Here is a 17,162-nt window from a genome sequence, read left to right as displayed (position 1 = left end):
AGGGCACCGTGGCCGGAGGGAGGAGCAGGAGTGGCGTAACCATGACAACGATTGTCATGTACCCGTGTTAGTGTGGACGGCAAACATTTGGAAAACGATACGAAAACGCTAGTGTGGACGGAGATCGTTTGTTTTTTATTGATTGTATATTTTGAGTTTTATTCACATCGATTCAGCAGGTACAATGCAATGTGACAATCAATTTTGATTAGGTTAAAATCAACAAATAATCGTGATAATTAATCGTGATCTCAATATTGATCAAAATAATCCCTAGTTACCAGGGAAAGCAAAAAAAGATTCCCGGCAAACCCGCCTCATAAAACAAGAAAGAAGAAGAACGTTAAACAAACAAGCATGCATGGAAAGAGCAACCGACCCTGACGTAAACATAGTTGGAAATAAAAATTAACACAAAGCTCACTGATGGTTAAAATAGCCAGAACTGTGTGTCGTTTGTCCTTTGATGATTATTCCAAATATGCTTTCAACAGATTTGACAGCTTTGACAGATTTGATTTGGCTATTTTGCTGATAATGCAGCAAAGTGCTGTGCCATTCCAATTCATAGCAGTTTGAGCCCTTGCAACCTCTTGCACTCAATCACTTACTAGGTGACGTTAAGTAAGTCTGTGAGAATTCAAGGTTTAGGGGGGGCATTGGGATTGGGCTGTGATTAGTGACTAGTGACTGTGGATAGCTAGTTAGCTACCGTTAGCTTTACTTTTCTCCACAAAAACTAAAATGATGCCTACAGAGATTAAAGTATTCCCGCCCTTAAAAACTAACGAAAACAATAGGTGCCCTAGCAGCTTTGCTGCTTGGCCCCTAAAAATGGATACATGAGAGGGAATATGTTTTGCCTTGTCAAAGGCCAGCACACCCAATGAAAAATCATGTTAGAACCTTGCCTCATACCAAGAATAATACATGATTGCAACCTGAACTATTACTTTTTTCCCCTAAGAACCTCTGCTGTGACGATTTTGGTGATAAAGACTAATAAACATTACACTTTTGTTTTGATTCTAGGTGCGAGACTTATCTGTGGCTTATCTATTAGTGGGACTGACATATCTGTATGTGGGAGTGTTGATCTTTGCAGTCTTCCCCTCACCACCATTGTCTAAAGACTGCATTGAACCGGTAAAGCTCTCACGTATATCGCTCACTTATTGAAAAAGATTCTTGATTTGACCTTAAGATCATCATGATTAAACCTTTCTCTTTTCTACGCTATACTCAATACACCATTTCATCAGTCAGATCCCTAAATTCCACTCCTATTAAAGCAAGATTTGATTCTCAACACACTTAGAAATAGAAATTAAGTAATGCTATTTATTTGTATTTTAAATAAATATAATTTGTTTTAACTGTTCCTCGTCAAGTTTCTACTCATGTAAATGTGTACAGTCTCCAGAAATGTTAACCAAATCTGTCTGTATTTCAATCTGGCCTCTGCAGAACTTTCTAGATAACTTCCCTAGCTGTGATGTGCTGGTGTTCGTAGCTCGCACCTGCCTGCTGTTTCAGATGACCACAGTCTACCCTCTGCTTGGTTACCTGGTGCGTGTTCAGATGATGGGACAGTTCTTTGGCAAGCACTACCCCAGGTAAGAAACCACTGTTAATGCATTGGGACTCAAACTGCACAGATACAATGCATCTGGAACGTATTCACAGCGCTTCACTTTTTCCACATGTCATTTTACAGGCATATTCCTAAATATATATTTATTTTTGCAAATCTATTTATTTGTAGGTTTGCCCACTGACAAAGAAATGATCAGTCTATAATTTTAATATTAGGTTTATTTGAACAGTGAGAGACAGAATAACAACAAAAACATCCAGAAAAACGCATTTTAAGGAGTGAAATAAGCATTTGACAAAACATGACTTAGTGGCAAAACCCTTGTTGGCAATCACAGAGGTCAGACATTTCTTGTAGTTGGCCACCAGGTTTGCACACATCTCAGGAGGGATTGTGGATGGTGTTCTTGGGGTCATAGCCAGAATTTCTCCTCCTCCTCCAAACATCGCAAGTTGAGTTGATGCCAAAGCGCTTGATTTTGGTCTCCTCTGACCACAACATTTAACCCAGTTCTCCTGTGAATCATTCAGATGTTCATTGGCAAACTTCAGACGGGCCTGTACATGTGCTTTCTTGAGCAGGGGGACCTTTCTTGTAGGCGCTGCAGGATTTCAGTCCTTCACCGCGTAGTGTGTTACCAATTGTTTTCATGGTCCCAGCTGCCATAAGATCATTTACAAGATCCTCCCATGTACTTCTGGGCTGATTCCTCACCGTTCTCATGATCATTGCAACACCACGAGGTGAGATCTTGCATGGAGCCCCAGGCCAAGGGAGATTGACAGTTATTTTGTGTTTTTTCCATTTGCGAATAATTGCACCTCGTCACCTCACCAAGCTGCTAGGCGATGGTCTTGTAGCCCATTCAAGCCTTGTGTATGTCTGTTATCTTGTCCCTTACATACTTGGACAGCTCTTTGGTCTTGGCCATGGTGGAGAGTTTGGAATCAGATCGATTGATTGTTTCTGTGGTAAGGTGTATTTTACACAGGTGTCTCCCATTAAGAGTGGGCTCCTAATACAGTGTTTCCCACAGATTAGAAAGCTATTTGTGGCGGGGGGGGGGGGTTAGGGGTTGTTTCATGTCAGACGGGGGGGGTTCAAAATAATTCCTTTGTTAATAATTTGTTACACAGAACTTTATTATATTAAATATTAATAAGAAAATTATTCACACCTTCACAAAATCAACAACAAACAAATAATTTCTGCATATGCAGTTAGCAACACTAGTAATAAAATATACAGTGCCCTCCAAAAGTATTGGAACAGTGAGGCCAATTCCTTTATTTTTGCTGTAGACTGAAAACATTTGGGCTTGACATCAAACGATGAATGTGAAACCAGAGATCAACGTTTCAGCTTTTATTTCCAGGTATTTACATCAGGATCTGATGCACAAATTAGAAAATATCACCTTTTTGTTCGAACCCACCCATTTGTCACGTGAGCAAAAGTATTGGAACATATGACTGACAGGTGTGTTTTGTTGCCCAGGTGTGTTCTATTACATACATTATTCAATCAATAAATACCACTGAATGTCTACACTCAGGTTCAGATTGGGTAAGATAGGTTTTGTCTATGCAGACTGTATTCAGAGGTGAAAACAACATGAAAACCGGAGCGCTGTCTTTGGGTGAAAAACAAGCAATTGTGAGTCTTAGAGAAGATGGAAAATCAATCAGAGCCATTGCAGAAACATTGGCCATAGCCAGTACAACCATTTGGAATGTCCTGAAGAAGAAGAAAACTACTGGTGTACTAAGTAACAGACGTCGAACAGGTAGACCAAGGAAAACATCAGCAGTTGATGACAGAAACATTGTGAGAGCTGTAAAGAAAGACCCTAAAACAACTGTTAGTGAGATCAGCAACAACCTCCAGATGGCAGGAGTGAAGGTATCACTATCTACTGTTCGCAGAAGACTTCATGAACAAAAGTACAAGGGCTACACCAGAAGATGCAAACCACTCATTAGCAAGAAGAATAGGAAGGCCAGGCTGGAATTTGCCAAAAAGTACAGAGATGAACCTCAAAAATTCTGGGACAAAGTTTTATGGACTGATGAGACAAAGATTAACTTTTACCAAAGTGATGGAAAGGCTAAAGTTTGGAGAAAGAAAGGAACTGCTCATGATCCCAAACACACAAGCTCATCTGTGAAACACGGTGGAGGTAATGTCATGGCTTGGGCTTGCATGGCTTCTTCTAGGACGGGCTCATTAATCTTCATTGAGGATGTAACACATGATGGCAGCAGCAAAATGAACTCGGAAGTCTACAGAAACATTTTGTCTGCCAATTTAAGGAAAGATGCAACCAAACTGATTGGCAAAGCCTTCATCATGCAGCAAGATAACGACCCAAAACACACTGCCAAAACAACAAAGGAGTTCATCAGGGGCAAGAAATGGAAGGTATTAGACTGGCCAAGTCAATCTCCAGACTTAAACCCTATAGAGCATGCATTTTACCTGCTTAAGAGGAGACTGAAGGGAGGAACCCCACAAAACAAACAACAACTGAAAGAGGCTGCAGTGAAAGCCTGGGAAAGCATCAAAAAGGAAGAATGCAAAAGTTTGGTGACGTCAATGGGTCACAGACTTGCTGCAGTTATTGAAAGCAAAGGATTTGCAACTAAATATTAAGTCTTATTCACTTAAATATGTTTTAAGTATATCTGTTCCAATACTTTTGCTCACATGACAAATGGGTGGATTCAAACAAAATGTGATATTTTCTTAGTTGTGCATCAGATCCTGATGTAAATACCTGGAAATAAAAGCTGAAACGTTGATCTCTGGTCTCACGTTCATTATTTGATGTCAAGCCCAAATGTTTTCAGTCTACAGCAAAAATAAAGGAATTCGCCTCACTGTTCCAATACTTTTGGAGGGCACTGTAGCTGCAAGTAGCGATGGGGGTTCCTCTGCAAAATGGCAAAATATTATAAACATGTACACTGTAGAAGATCGAGACTTGGACAACAAGAGAGCAAAACTACTTCATGTTTGGTCAACAAAAATAGTCTAAACAGGGATTTGAACTCATGAGCATAAGGTAAAAAGTCAGTGTCTCTAGCCTCTCTGCTACACTTTTGGTTGTTCACAATGTGTACTTCTGTTTTTGGCTACCTGCAATGCTTTGGGCCATCTTGTTGTTATTATCAGTGACCTATGCACTTGAAGTACATATTGTGAACAACCAAAAAATAGTGCTAAAGGGAAGAAACCATAAGAGCATGTAGTTAAACAAGTTAAATTACACAACATTAATCTCTTAAGTGCAGGTGTACCTGTAGAAAAGCAATAAAAATAGGATTAACTAAAATAGAATACAACAGTTTAAACCAGCTACCACTAACCAACAAGAGCAACAGTCTAAGCAAGTGTCATTGTGATCCTTGAGGAGACTAGCGTTGGGTTCAGCAAACCATTCCTAAGTACCATTGTACTCCCGGAACAAGTGCGTCTTGAGCCTTCTCTTCAAGGTGGAGAGACAGTCCGTGTCTCTGATGGAGGTGGGGAGTTGATTCCACCACTGGGGTGCCAGGCAGGAGAAGAGCTTGTGCTGGGACCGGGCGGTCTTGAGAGGTGGGACCACCAGGCGGTTGTCTGAAGAAGACCGTAGGTGGCGGGTGGGGGTGTAAGGCTGCAGGAGAGACTTGATGTAGTCGGGCGCAGTCCCGTTCACTGCTCGGAAGGTCAGTATCAGGGTCTTGAATCTGATGCGGGCCGTTATGGGTAGCCAGTGGAGGGAGATGAGGAGCGGGGTAACGTGGGAGCGTCTGGGTAGATTGTAGACCAGGCGGGCCGCTGCGTTCTGAATCCTCTGAAGAGGGCGGGTTGCGCATGATGGGAGACCGGCGAGCAGCGAGTTGCAGTAGTCCAACTTGGAGAGGACAAGTGCTTGGACAAGCAGCTGGGTGGAGTGCTCAGACAGGTATCTCCTGATCTTCCGGATGTTGTAGAGGGTGAATCTGCACGACCGGGAGACCGCAGCAATGTGGGCCGTGAGGGAGAGCTTGTCATCCATGGTAACCCCAAGGTTCCTGGCAGAGGATGAGGGGGTCACCGTCGCAGATCCCAGGGTGATTGAGAAGTCATGGGAGATGGAGGGTTTGGCCGGGATGATGAGAAGTTCCGTTTTGGCAAGGTTCAGCTGGAGGTGGTAACAGATGATCGGAGTGTTGTTATGGGCTCAAATAAACACCCATTGCTATGTTTTACAAACGGAGGATTGACCGGAACACTAGAAACCGTTCTGTCCAAAAAAATAAAAAATGTCCTCTGACTGGTTTCAAACCTACAACCCTTTGTTTATCAGCACAACAACTCAGCCAATTGAGCCATTGCCAGATCTGGAATCTGCCATGTTCAGTCATCAACTGGATAATAAAATAAGATGTTTCTCCAATGGCAAGCATTGTCAGATTTGGTCCAAGCTCAAACAGCTGTAATTCAGTCATATTTTTACATATCAAGGTGAAACTTTGCAGGGTACTTCAGGATGGTGTCATCTTAAAGCCTATTGGGTTTGAAAAACCATCATTCACAATAACATTCAATTTAGTGACACAACCTTACTGAGGCAATGTGGTCATTTACATAAATACACCCCTTTCAGCCATTTTGTACTTGATTCAATTGCCTTAAGTAACATTTTTTATTATGTCAATGATACATATATGTACCAAATTTCAAGTTAATTAGACATTTGGTTCAAGAGAAGAGGAATTTTGAATGTTTTCCCAAATTATCACTGTACAGGAAAATCCATCATGGTGGACCTTATGGGTTCTTGAGGCTTTTTTGTTCCTTATGAAAAATGAGGCATGCACACCAAGTTTCAGAAGAATTGGAGCAATGGGGTGGAAATACAATCACTCTGAAAAGTGGACATTTGGGCGTGGCCTGTGGCGCCCCCTATGGTCTGATGTGGGCCAGTCTGTGTTTGGGCCGTAGTTGTGGCATGTTGTATCAATTTGTTAAATTTCAAAACTTTTTACCAATGTGTTCATGAGATAAATTACAAGAATAATAATAAATATAACTGCAAGCAGTAATGGCGGATTCCTCCAAACATTGCGAACCATTGAAAAATGGGTATTCTTGACAAATTGTAACTGTATAGAAAAATCAATGCTGCAGAATTACCAATGGGATACCAATTCTGAAATGCAATACCATCAAGATCCACAAGGGCCTTTATTTCAAGCCAAAAAGTGAAGGGAGGGGGCTTGGTGAGCCTATCCATTCCAGAAAGCCTTGTATCTTTGTGCTTTAGGGCGTGGCCTGTAGCGCCACCTATGGGTAATGGTGGGCCATTTGTGGTGTGGTAGTTATTCTTGGCCTATACTATCAATGTTTCAGGATTTTTGGAACTTTTTACCATTGCATACAAAATCTGAAATGCAATACCAACAAGATCCACACGGGCTTTGGTTAAATTGGATTTGCTGAGATTTGATCCAAATTCCTGTTTGGTTGCTTTGTTGCAGAATTTGATTGGCTGTACCGGACAAACGGTTTTGACATTCAAAGAGAAAAGTAATGCCTGAATGAGGGTTGCTTTGAAGATGATGTTTGCAATTTTTGGGGAAGATTGGAAACTAATTGTAGGAGGAGTAGGCTTTCAAAGGTTTTTGATAAAAACGGAAATTGCGGGAAATCTATATAACTGGCAAATGATGCGATAGGGTGTGCTGAAATCGACTTGATCCAGGGAATCCAAGGTTACCTCATTTTGGAAAATCAGTCATAAGGTTCAAAAGTTGCGTGTGTAAACACAATACGACCCAACTTCCTGTTTGCTGGCTTAACGGCACATTTTGATTGCCTTTAGCGGGAAAACGGTTTCGAAAATCAAAACACCATGTGGTAGCTTTTGTGAGGGCTTGGTCTGAAGATAATCTCTGCCAAATTTGGTGAAGATTGGACAACATGTGTAGGAGGAGTAGAGAAAAAACGTTTTTTCAATGAATTCAAAATGGCGGCCGCATCAATTCGGCTATTATCACAAATTATTATGAGTCACACACAGGATGTCCCAAGATTTCATGAGACAAAGGAATCACTTAATAAAAGCAAACAAACATTGAGTACTTACAGAATATGCATGACTAAATTTAATATTCTAAGAAGTTTTGTTTTACTGAGAATATTTTCTTGTCATTTTGAGTACAAATGTCACATCCATAACGCTGGAATTGCCAACTAATCAGTTGAACAATTTTGACATGCATTCTACTGGATTTTATGGTTGTTATTCTGTCTCTCACTGTTCAAATAACCCTACCATTAAAATTATAGACTGATCATTTCTTTGTCAGTGGGCAAATGTACAAAATCTGTACAAAAGCTGGGGATCAAATAATATTTTCCTGTACTAAGTATTTACAGCCTTTGCCATGACTCTCAAAATTGAGCTCAGGTGCATCCTGTTTCCAGTGATCATCCTTGAGCTGTTTCTACAACTTGATTGGCAAATATCAGTTGATTGGACGTTATTTGGAAATGCACGCACCTGTCTATTTAAGGTCCCACAGTTGACAGTGCATGTCAGAGCACAAACAAAAACAGAGAACCACCAAACATTTTCAGTTTTCTTTGGCCGCTCAACCAAACTGAGCAATCGGGGGAGAAGGGCCTTAGTCAGGAAGGTGACCAAGAACCTGTTGGTCACTCTGACAGAGCTCCAGCATTGCCTTGTGAAGAGAGGAGAATGTTCCAGAAGGACAACCATCTCTGCAGCACTCCACCAATCAGGCCTGTACGGTAAGTGGCCGGACGGAAGCCACTCCTCCAAAAGGCACATGACAGCCCGCCTGGAGTTTGCCAAAAGGCACCTGAAGGACTCTCGGACTATAAGAAACTAAATTATCTGGTCTGATGAAACAAAGATTGAACTCTTTGGCCTGAATGCCAAACATCATGTCTGGAGGAAACCAGGCACCGCTGATCTCCTGGCAAACACCATCCCTACAGTGGAGGTGTTGAAATTAATCGATGCATCACGATGCGGACATGGACGATGCTGCATTGATGCAGTGGCCGACCATAATCGATTATAACGCAATGATATTGCTCGTTCATTTTCCGGCCGCGGCATAAACATTCAAATGAAAAATAACATTCTCAGTAGCCTAGACCTATGATAGACTCTAGTCTCATCTTGGTCTCATTTACCTAACGTCATTCGTCGCGATTCGCATACGTGCCACAGCAAAATGGCAGAGTGTGCTTGTGAGATAGTCCTTAAAAATGCTCCAAGCGTTTTAAAAGTTGAGAGATGGAACTTCATTTCGGAATTTACCAACAGGCTGGGAAGCACGAACTGGATACATCTCATGCGATATGCAAAGCCTATCACACCAAATTAAATAAGTTGGGAACACTACCAACTTAAGGAATCACTTTAGCCGTTTCCATCCTGAGTTGCTAGCAACAACACCTGCCGCGGAAAACGCAAACTCTGGGCCGGCAACTCCGAGGATTGATGCAACTCTGATTTCAATACTGCTAATAATGCTGTCTGTTGTGTTCAGACTTTGTTAAATAATAACGATCATTTATATCTTACTACAAAGTACTTGTATTTTTGGATGAAAATATAACTGTTGGAGCCAAAACTATGATTATTATGATTTCAATGTTAACCTTTTACCTTTATGAAATCGTTATGAATTGTGCATGTTAGTCAGTCTTTACATTTACGCATTTAGCAGATGCTTTTATCCAAAGCGACTTCCAAAAGAGAACTTTACAAAAGTGCATAGGTCACTGATCATAACAATGAGAGCCTCAAACTTTGCAGGTAGCCAAAACATGAAGCATACACTGAAAATGAAATAAGTCCCAAAGGGAACAACCATAAGAGCATGTAGTTGAACAAGCTACAATTAACCAATTTAACAACACGAACCTCAAAAAGTGCAAGGGTGTACCTGTGGAAAAAACAAAGCAAGCAGCAAAAAATATATTACACAGCAAGTACAGTAGTTTTAGTCAGTTACAATGTCTTTAAGCGTGGCATGTTGTCACCGCATTTTGTCAATAAGTAATATAGAAAACTGTATTATATTGAACTATACAGTGTCGTAATGCATTCTGTCAAGTCAAATATCCTATATGGCTTTAATAGAAAAATCTATTTGACGCATCGTGATGCATCGAGGAATCGAATTTCTGACATGATAATCGTAATCGAATCGGGAGATCAGTGTCAATTCACAGCTATACCCTACAGTGAAGCATGATGGTGGCACCATCATGCTGTGGGGATGTTTTTCAGCAGCAGGAACTGGGAGACTAATCAGGATCGAGGGAAAGATGAATGCAGCAAAGTATAGAGACATCCTTGATGAAAACCTACTCCAGAGTGCTCTGGACCTCAGATAGGGGCGAAGGTTCATCTTCCAACAGAATAACAACCCTAACAACACAGCCAAGGTAATAAAATGAGAGTGGCTTCAGGACAACTCTGTGAATGTCCTTGGGAGGCCCAGCCAGAGCCTAGACTTGAACCCGATTGAACATCGTCTTAGAAGGGCACCGATGCTCCCCATCCAACCTGATAGCTTGAGAAATTATCATACTCATCATACTCAAAAAGACTTGAGGCTGTAACTTCTGCCAAAGGTGCTTCAACAAAGTATTGAGTGAAGGCTGTGAATACTTATGTAGATGTTAAATTTTCGTTCTTAATTTTTGTAAATATATAAAAAATATGAAACAAATTATTACTTTGTCATTATGTTGTGTGTAGAATGCTGATGGAAAAAATGAATTGAATCAATTTTGGAATAAGGTTGTAACATACTTTTATTTTTTAGGTGAAGCGCTGTGAATATTTCGATGCACTGAAGTTGTTCATCTATCGTATATTACCACATCAGTTTTTTTAGGTATGAAACACTGTGAATTTGGCAGCTCTGCAGACAACTTTCGATCAACATGTATTTTTGCTGAAGGTTTCATGTTTTACATAAAAAGTGAAAAACGGGTGGACGGTATGAACAATATAGATATATACTGGTATGAATTTGCCCTACGGTATGAATTTTGACTATACCATGGTAATTGCGGACTCTACCATGGTAATTCCATTCTCACGAGGCCCGGCATAACATTACTGTACAGTACATTTATATGCTATTGCATTAGCCTCGGTGTGGTTGGACATTATGCAACCCATCATTGCACCACATAATGCGATTACAGAGATTCTCCGACATTATAAACTCGAAAATATGGAGAAAAAAACTAATTCAAGGAACCTCATCGCTTCACTTTGCATGGTCAACCTCATCACATCACAGACGGCGCCGCTTGCCATGTATAAAGCCTGCAGTAATGGATGCCTGATCAAATTATACATTTCAATAGGTTCAACAGAACACAGCCAAGACGCTGCGCTATTGCCCGTAGATGTAACTTGCATCTGTCCATTGCAAAGTAGTTCCTGATGCACAAAAGTTATAACCTCATCCAAATAAGTATGATGTTTCCTTCTGAATAGGCCCAAATCATGCAATGTATTTTCAAAGTCCGAATGCTTATTACAATCTAGTGATTCGGGTCTAAAATTAGGAGTAGGCCAAGGCAGCCTATTTCCTTATTGCTGAATTCTATTGAAAAGTATAATTCTGACTTTTTTTCTTGCAAATTTGTGACTTTAATTTCAGAATATTACCCCCCCTCCTCCAAGTCAGATTTTTTTTTTTACCTACCTGGCCCTAATACGCCATCGTAGAAGTTTACCTCAGTTAAATACGTAAAAATATTTTTGTCCGCCATTACAAACATTCTCTCGCGCATAGTCTGGTGGTCAGTCTGCGCACTACTAGTGGGGGTGCGCACACCCCAGTTTGGGAACCACTGCTCTACTCTATCTGTGGTTGGGGACTCCATCTGGTTGTGAGGATGCAGAAGATTGATTGTGATATTTGCGTTACAGTTCCGTACAGTAATTTTGTGCCGTGTCTGGTGTGAATGGGGCTGTGACCAGGGGCGGAGCCAGACATTGTAAACATTAAGGGCTTAAACCAAACGTAGGACTTTGTCTAAATTTGATGTGTGATTAAGCCTGTGTTATGCTTCTGCGGGTCTGCATTATTCATGTCATGTCATGTGTGCAGAGACGTGCTCAGTATTGGCTCAGTACACACAAGGTGTGGCCTTGTCGTGTAGATAGACGATTGCACTAGGCGGTGCAATCATGCAAAACTGTGGTTTGTTTACTTGTATCGCAGGAAAACCTCACAGAAGAAGTTGCTGTGCTTTGGTAAACAATTATATTTGTTTTGTATCTTCTCCTATAGCCTATAGCTAGATAGCTAGCTACTGAGCTATGAGGAAAGACGCAAAGAAATGTTCTGATGTGTGAAATTGTATGAGGAGGAAATGGACATTGAGTTGGAAGAACGTATTTGCTTGAATTTAATTAGAAACAGAGACAGAAGACGCAGCGAGGCTTTTGAAAATGTCTATAAGGGAGAATACAGTGTGCTTGTTCGAGAGATGAGAAAATGGACGAAGAGATGTATTTCAAACTTGCCCGAAATCCCAACTGTGTAATTCCTCCCTCCTCCTCCCTCCTGAAAGACGACGTCAAACGAGTTTGCAAGAATATTTTTTTCTCATAGACTTATATCTTAATAGACACAACTACTTCTGTCTTCCAAGATGGCGTCCCCATTCATTTATATGAAAAGTGCTCAGTGGCGCAGTGAGGCAAGCGAGAGCGCGAAACTGGACTGTGCCATCTTTCCACTTCCGACTCTTCCGGTTTAGCGTTAAACAGTGGCTGTATCTACTACCGCGCACTTTACAAAGTACACTGCAATACAGTGCACTGCAAAACAGTGCACTTCCATATTCAGTGCACTCCGTCGCTGATAAGTGCTGTCTGAAATGGAACATTTGCGTTAAACACTTGGCGGAAGTGACGGACGCAAATCTGCCCGCGACACCCGCGACACCTGCCAAAATAAACGCGCTTCTTCACCCCAAGTGGAAAAAGCTGCCGAAAGGGCTCCTCCTCTTCCGCTACGTAGCCAAGATGGCGCCTGTTTAGGGCGAGTAGTGTCCATCGTTGTACACTGTTTTTTTGGACCATTTGCAGGACGCCATCCGGGTACTTTCAGTGCACTGAATTCTGCTGGTTTTGTGACTGAAGCACCCTAAGCACTGAAAGTCAGTGCTCGAAGTGCACAAGTGCGCGGTAGTAAACACAGCTAGTGGCTCGCTTTTTTTCCTACTCGTGCACGTTTGCAACTAGCTGTACACGTCATATTTTGCGACAACCAGTCGCGAGCATAGACTTATATGGTCGCCAGCGTGAGCTAAGGCATTGCAGTGGCAGAATGGGGTACAAGTCCGATAAGAATCAGAGACATAATGCAAACTTTACGGAAATGTATGCTGTCACTGTACAGTATTCCTTTCACTTGGTTTTTAGAAATAGGCTATAGGGCTAAATATAGGGCTATTCTAGATGGAACTCATCACATATGTTGCTTTTTTTCTTTGTGATATGAGTATGATTTCCAACGCATTGTATCGGATGAAATAAACTGTTAACATGAACAGCTCCGTCGTTGTTCTCGCCAGGCAAAGAAAGCTTAAGACTTACCATAGCTTACTGTCAACTTTATATTCAAACAAAATACCACGAATTTCACACTGCCTTCAATTTAACATCTGTGTAGAAATGTGGCCTGTATTTTATATGTTCATCCTACAAAACCAAACGCCTATTAATGGATATAACGTGATCTAACAAGACTTGGTAATAATGTAATAAATAAAAGCTTGAGAAGTGTCTAAAATATACTTTATTATTAAAGATTTGCCTTTGAAAGGGGCATATTAACAGAACTATATAGGCTACAAGATGTTTTCATCAGATATAAGTGGGGGTGAAACATGAGGACCTACATTGTCCCACAAAGCAGTCTGGCTTGATGACACTATCAAAAAATTTATAATGGGTGTGTTTAACAAAAGCTTCTGAAGGCAAGACTAATATCATTGAAATATATATCATTTCCTATTGTGGTTATTAGTTAAAGTATTAATCTTCATCTTTGCTCCAGATAGACATGTCAACAATCTATGCTCACGCTTAACATAATATATTTGCCATCATGTCATGAAAGTTTTTACGAAAAATCTAATCTGTTTTAAAATAATGTAGGTGGTGAATTGAAAGGTCAGAGAGGCTTGGTGTTGGTCCCTGGCTTGGGAACCACAATTCACTTTTGGTTAGATTCTCAGGGATATAATTGACTCGTTAATATCTGACTCCAATTTTAGACAAGTGCACAAGTGCCTTACCTGTAACCTTGAGCGCTAAACAGTTAATGACATGAAACTCTGACGGAGGTAAAAAGGGTCTGCTTGATCAGAGCACCGACTCTTAAGTATGCATGTTCATTAATCAGTCGTTTATCTCTACTATATGGATGTAAACATAGTAGACCTAGTAGGATATGTAATCGATCACTCAGAGGTTCCGGTAAATTCCTTCGGAGCGTGGAGATCCACTAAGTGACTCAGAGGCCTTAAGTTAAAACCTACTCCAAAAGTCTATGTTTATAATCAGTTAGCCGCATCAACCAGACTAGATCAAAGTTTTCACCGCCGTAGCTTGATAGATATGTTTCAAAGAGAACAAGTAACGTCAAAATGCACAATAATAGTTTATCTAAATAGTAAGATAATCAATACAATGATAATGAAATATCATCAAATACAAAACATACCTTCAGAGCAATGGTTAACAAAGGTATTCAGAATGAAGACTAGGCGCCTAACGCACCGGAGCTGTATCGTAATCAGAACTTTAAGTGATTGGTAAAACATCTCCCTGTATACACCCAAACCTGACCAAAATGGGGATGCCGGTCACATGACTGAAAAGTTGTCTACGCATACAAATTCAAATTGGATCATTAATCAAGGCTGCAGTAGACTAAAGGCCGTTATATGCTACTCCGTACTTCACGATTACGGACACATGGGAAGGGCCTACGCATAGTTGGAACGCCCTCTCCGTCGTCTGCGGGGCCGACGGAGACCTCTCCCGTGCACCGTTGAAATTCCTGTCGATCCGTCATGCCGTGCTGTACCCCTTGGCCGGATACCCCTTGGCTGTGATTGGTCCGCTACGACATCATTTCCAAACGACATCATTTCCGACTTCGACAGAAAGGCGTTTTCTCTAAGGTCGTCTTATTGAAAGACGTCTGTGATGAGAACTTCTTGGAGAGAAAGTTTATTGTGAGCTAGTTTAAGCTCTACTCTAGCGAATTCCGAAACGTGAGTTTGTTGTCTGTGCACTGACTGCCACAGTTTAGTGACCTAGAGTAGTACATTGTAGTTTTGACAGTAGCTTCAGGGCCGGCCCAAGGCATAAGCGAACTAAGCGGCTGCTTGGGGCCCCCATGGCCACCAGGGGGCCCCCAAGAGCACATTAAATTACAGCTTAATTTTAAAATTATGTTATGTTAATGGTAATTATACAAATTTGCAATAAACTCAATATTATGTTGACCGTCTGGCAAGGAAGATAATAGCCTACTACTACTGGTTTAATATATTATCTTGGGGGCCTGCCTTTGTCAGCACTCATACAGCAACATGACGTTGTATATTGTTTGAGAACAGAAAAGATCAGTCGGCAATCGCAATCTGACACAATGGCACAAAAAGGGACATATTGCTCTGGTGCAAAGAAAAGAAAAAAGAGGAAGAGAAAAAACTGCAAGATCAAGGTATGTTTGCATGATTAATTACAGTTTTTAACCATAAACATTTACTGTCTAGAGATAGATGCATCAAACAAGCCTTCAACGTTAGCTAGAGCTAACTAGCTATCATTTTAGTGTAACACTTAGACTAGCTATCTTACAAAAAATAACAATAGCTAGTTCCCCCCTTTAAAATTGGCATGTATTTTGCTAGTATGCATTCACCTAGGTGGATTTACCTAGGCGAGTGCATAGTAGCTAAATACATTTCAAAATAAGGTTTGCTAACTAGGCTACGTTCTGAGATAACATAAGCTGGTTACTTGACAGTTAAGCTCGCTAACAAAGCTAGCATAAAGTAGCTTGCATAGATCCTACCCTTTTGGGGTCATTGTTATAAGATTCCAATATCATTATGCCTCAATTAGCTAGTTATAGATTAAGAGTTGTGGTTTCAAGTGTACATATGGCTTGCTGCTTTGTGAAATCATTTATGTTGTTAAATTAATATTCTGATCCGTCTACTATGTACTCATATGAATCTTCCCTAGGAGCACTGTTGATATATTTTGGAGCTGGGTCTCAACCAACGCCTCCTGCCCCAAGTGCCAGTGCTACAGTTGATGATACAGCAGGTCCGTTTTCAACAATCCTATTTATATTGTAGGTATTTAATTTAATATCAGTTTTGTAAGAAATAACAAAATACTGTTTATCTTTAAGTTATTTGGAGTTGAATGTTTTGCCCTTTTGCACATTGCTAGTTTAAACCATAAGCTATTAAAGAGGTTAACATGTGTACAATAGATGCATTGTCTGGTTTATTTAGCTACTTTTCAGTACACCAAATTAAGTACACCACTTAGTACTGTATGACTTTGAATACTTAAAGTTCAAATCATCACCTGACCAATCTTGTGGGTTTGCTTCTGTTAAAATAAAAACTGTATGAGGGTAAAATCAATGTTATGATGTAAGCAACACAACTAATAACATTGCTAATTAGTGCATTAGATAAATAGTGTGCGAATAATCAAGCATTAAAAATAATCAATAATATTTGCGTCACAGGGGGGCCCCTAAATCAATTCTGCTTAAGGCCCCATAAAGGCTTGGGCCGGCCCTGAGTAGCCTACATAGTTTGTATGGATCTTTTTGTTTCCAATTATATCAGTCTTTTTGTTTATCATTTTTCACATTGGATTATACACTTGGTGGTGGAGAAATGAATTCACAAAACCAGAGCCTTGTCTGTATCGCAGGGGTGTCAAACTCATTTTCACCGAGGGCCACATCAGCATTATGGTTGCCGTCAAAGGGCCAGTTGTAACTACGATGTAACGTCAGTAACGATGTTAAAACATGGTGTTTTTGTTGTAGCTTTTGTGAACATAAGGCCTATTATGCTTCAATAAGGTCCGCCTTTTAATTCTTGGACAATCTGCTGTTTTTCTTGGAGGATAAATTTGCACATTTTTTCTCAGTGTTTGGTGACAAAATGCAAGCGCGCATAGCGCAAGAGCAAAACTTTTTTTGCCCTTCATTTGAACGCAGAATAGCTTTTTGAGCTTTATGTAAAAAAAACATTGCCGTTTTCCAATTGGTAAAACCTTGTCTAATGAAGGTGATGTCTTCATCATTTCTGGCTCCAAATTGTCGACAAGGGAAGCAGAAACATGCTAGCTTGGCTGAGTACTCTAACCAAGTTCGAGAGCGATACCAACTTGGGTTGAATGCCCGAGGACCTTGTCTGAAAATGCACATGGGGTACGTTCGCAGAACCGGCTGCATTGGAGTGCTGTCATTCA

General features: G+C 40.7%; 1 protein-coding gene across 7 annotated transcripts in view; it reads left to right on the top strand.

The window, feature by feature from the left end:
- Nucleotides 1-17,162, top strand: part of slc38a9 (solute carrier family 38 member 9) — a 34,901-nt gene that overhangs the window by 11,952 nt on the left and 5,787 nt on the right. For 3 of the 7 annotated variants that reach the window (XM_047017260.1, XM_047017256.1, XM_047017257.1), the window contains 2 exons: nt 1,033-1,146; nt 1,468-1,616. In XM_047017260.1, coding sequence (XP_046873216.1) covers nt 1,033-1,146; nt 1,468-1,616 — 263 coding nt within the window. Of the gene's footprint in view, nt 1-1,032; nt 1,147-1,467; nt 1,617-8,293; nt 8,378-9,848; nt 10,400-10,434; nt 10,507-17,162 lie in introns of those variants that run through there. The other 4 variants (XR_006955810.1, XR_006955811.1, XM_047017258.1 and 1 more) reach the window with 4 other exon arrangements.

Source organism: Hypomesus transpacificus, unplaced genomic scaffold (genome assembly GCF_021917145.1).
Source record: "Hypomesus transpacificus isolate Combined female unplaced genomic scaffold, fHypTra1 scaffold_51, whole genome shotgun sequence".
In the NCBI taxonomy this organism is placed as follows: domain Eukaryota; kingdom Metazoa; phylum Chordata; class Actinopteri; order Osmeriformes; family Osmeridae; genus Hypomesus; species Hypomesus transpacificus.
This window is presented reverse-complemented; position numbering and strand designations above follow the sequence as displayed.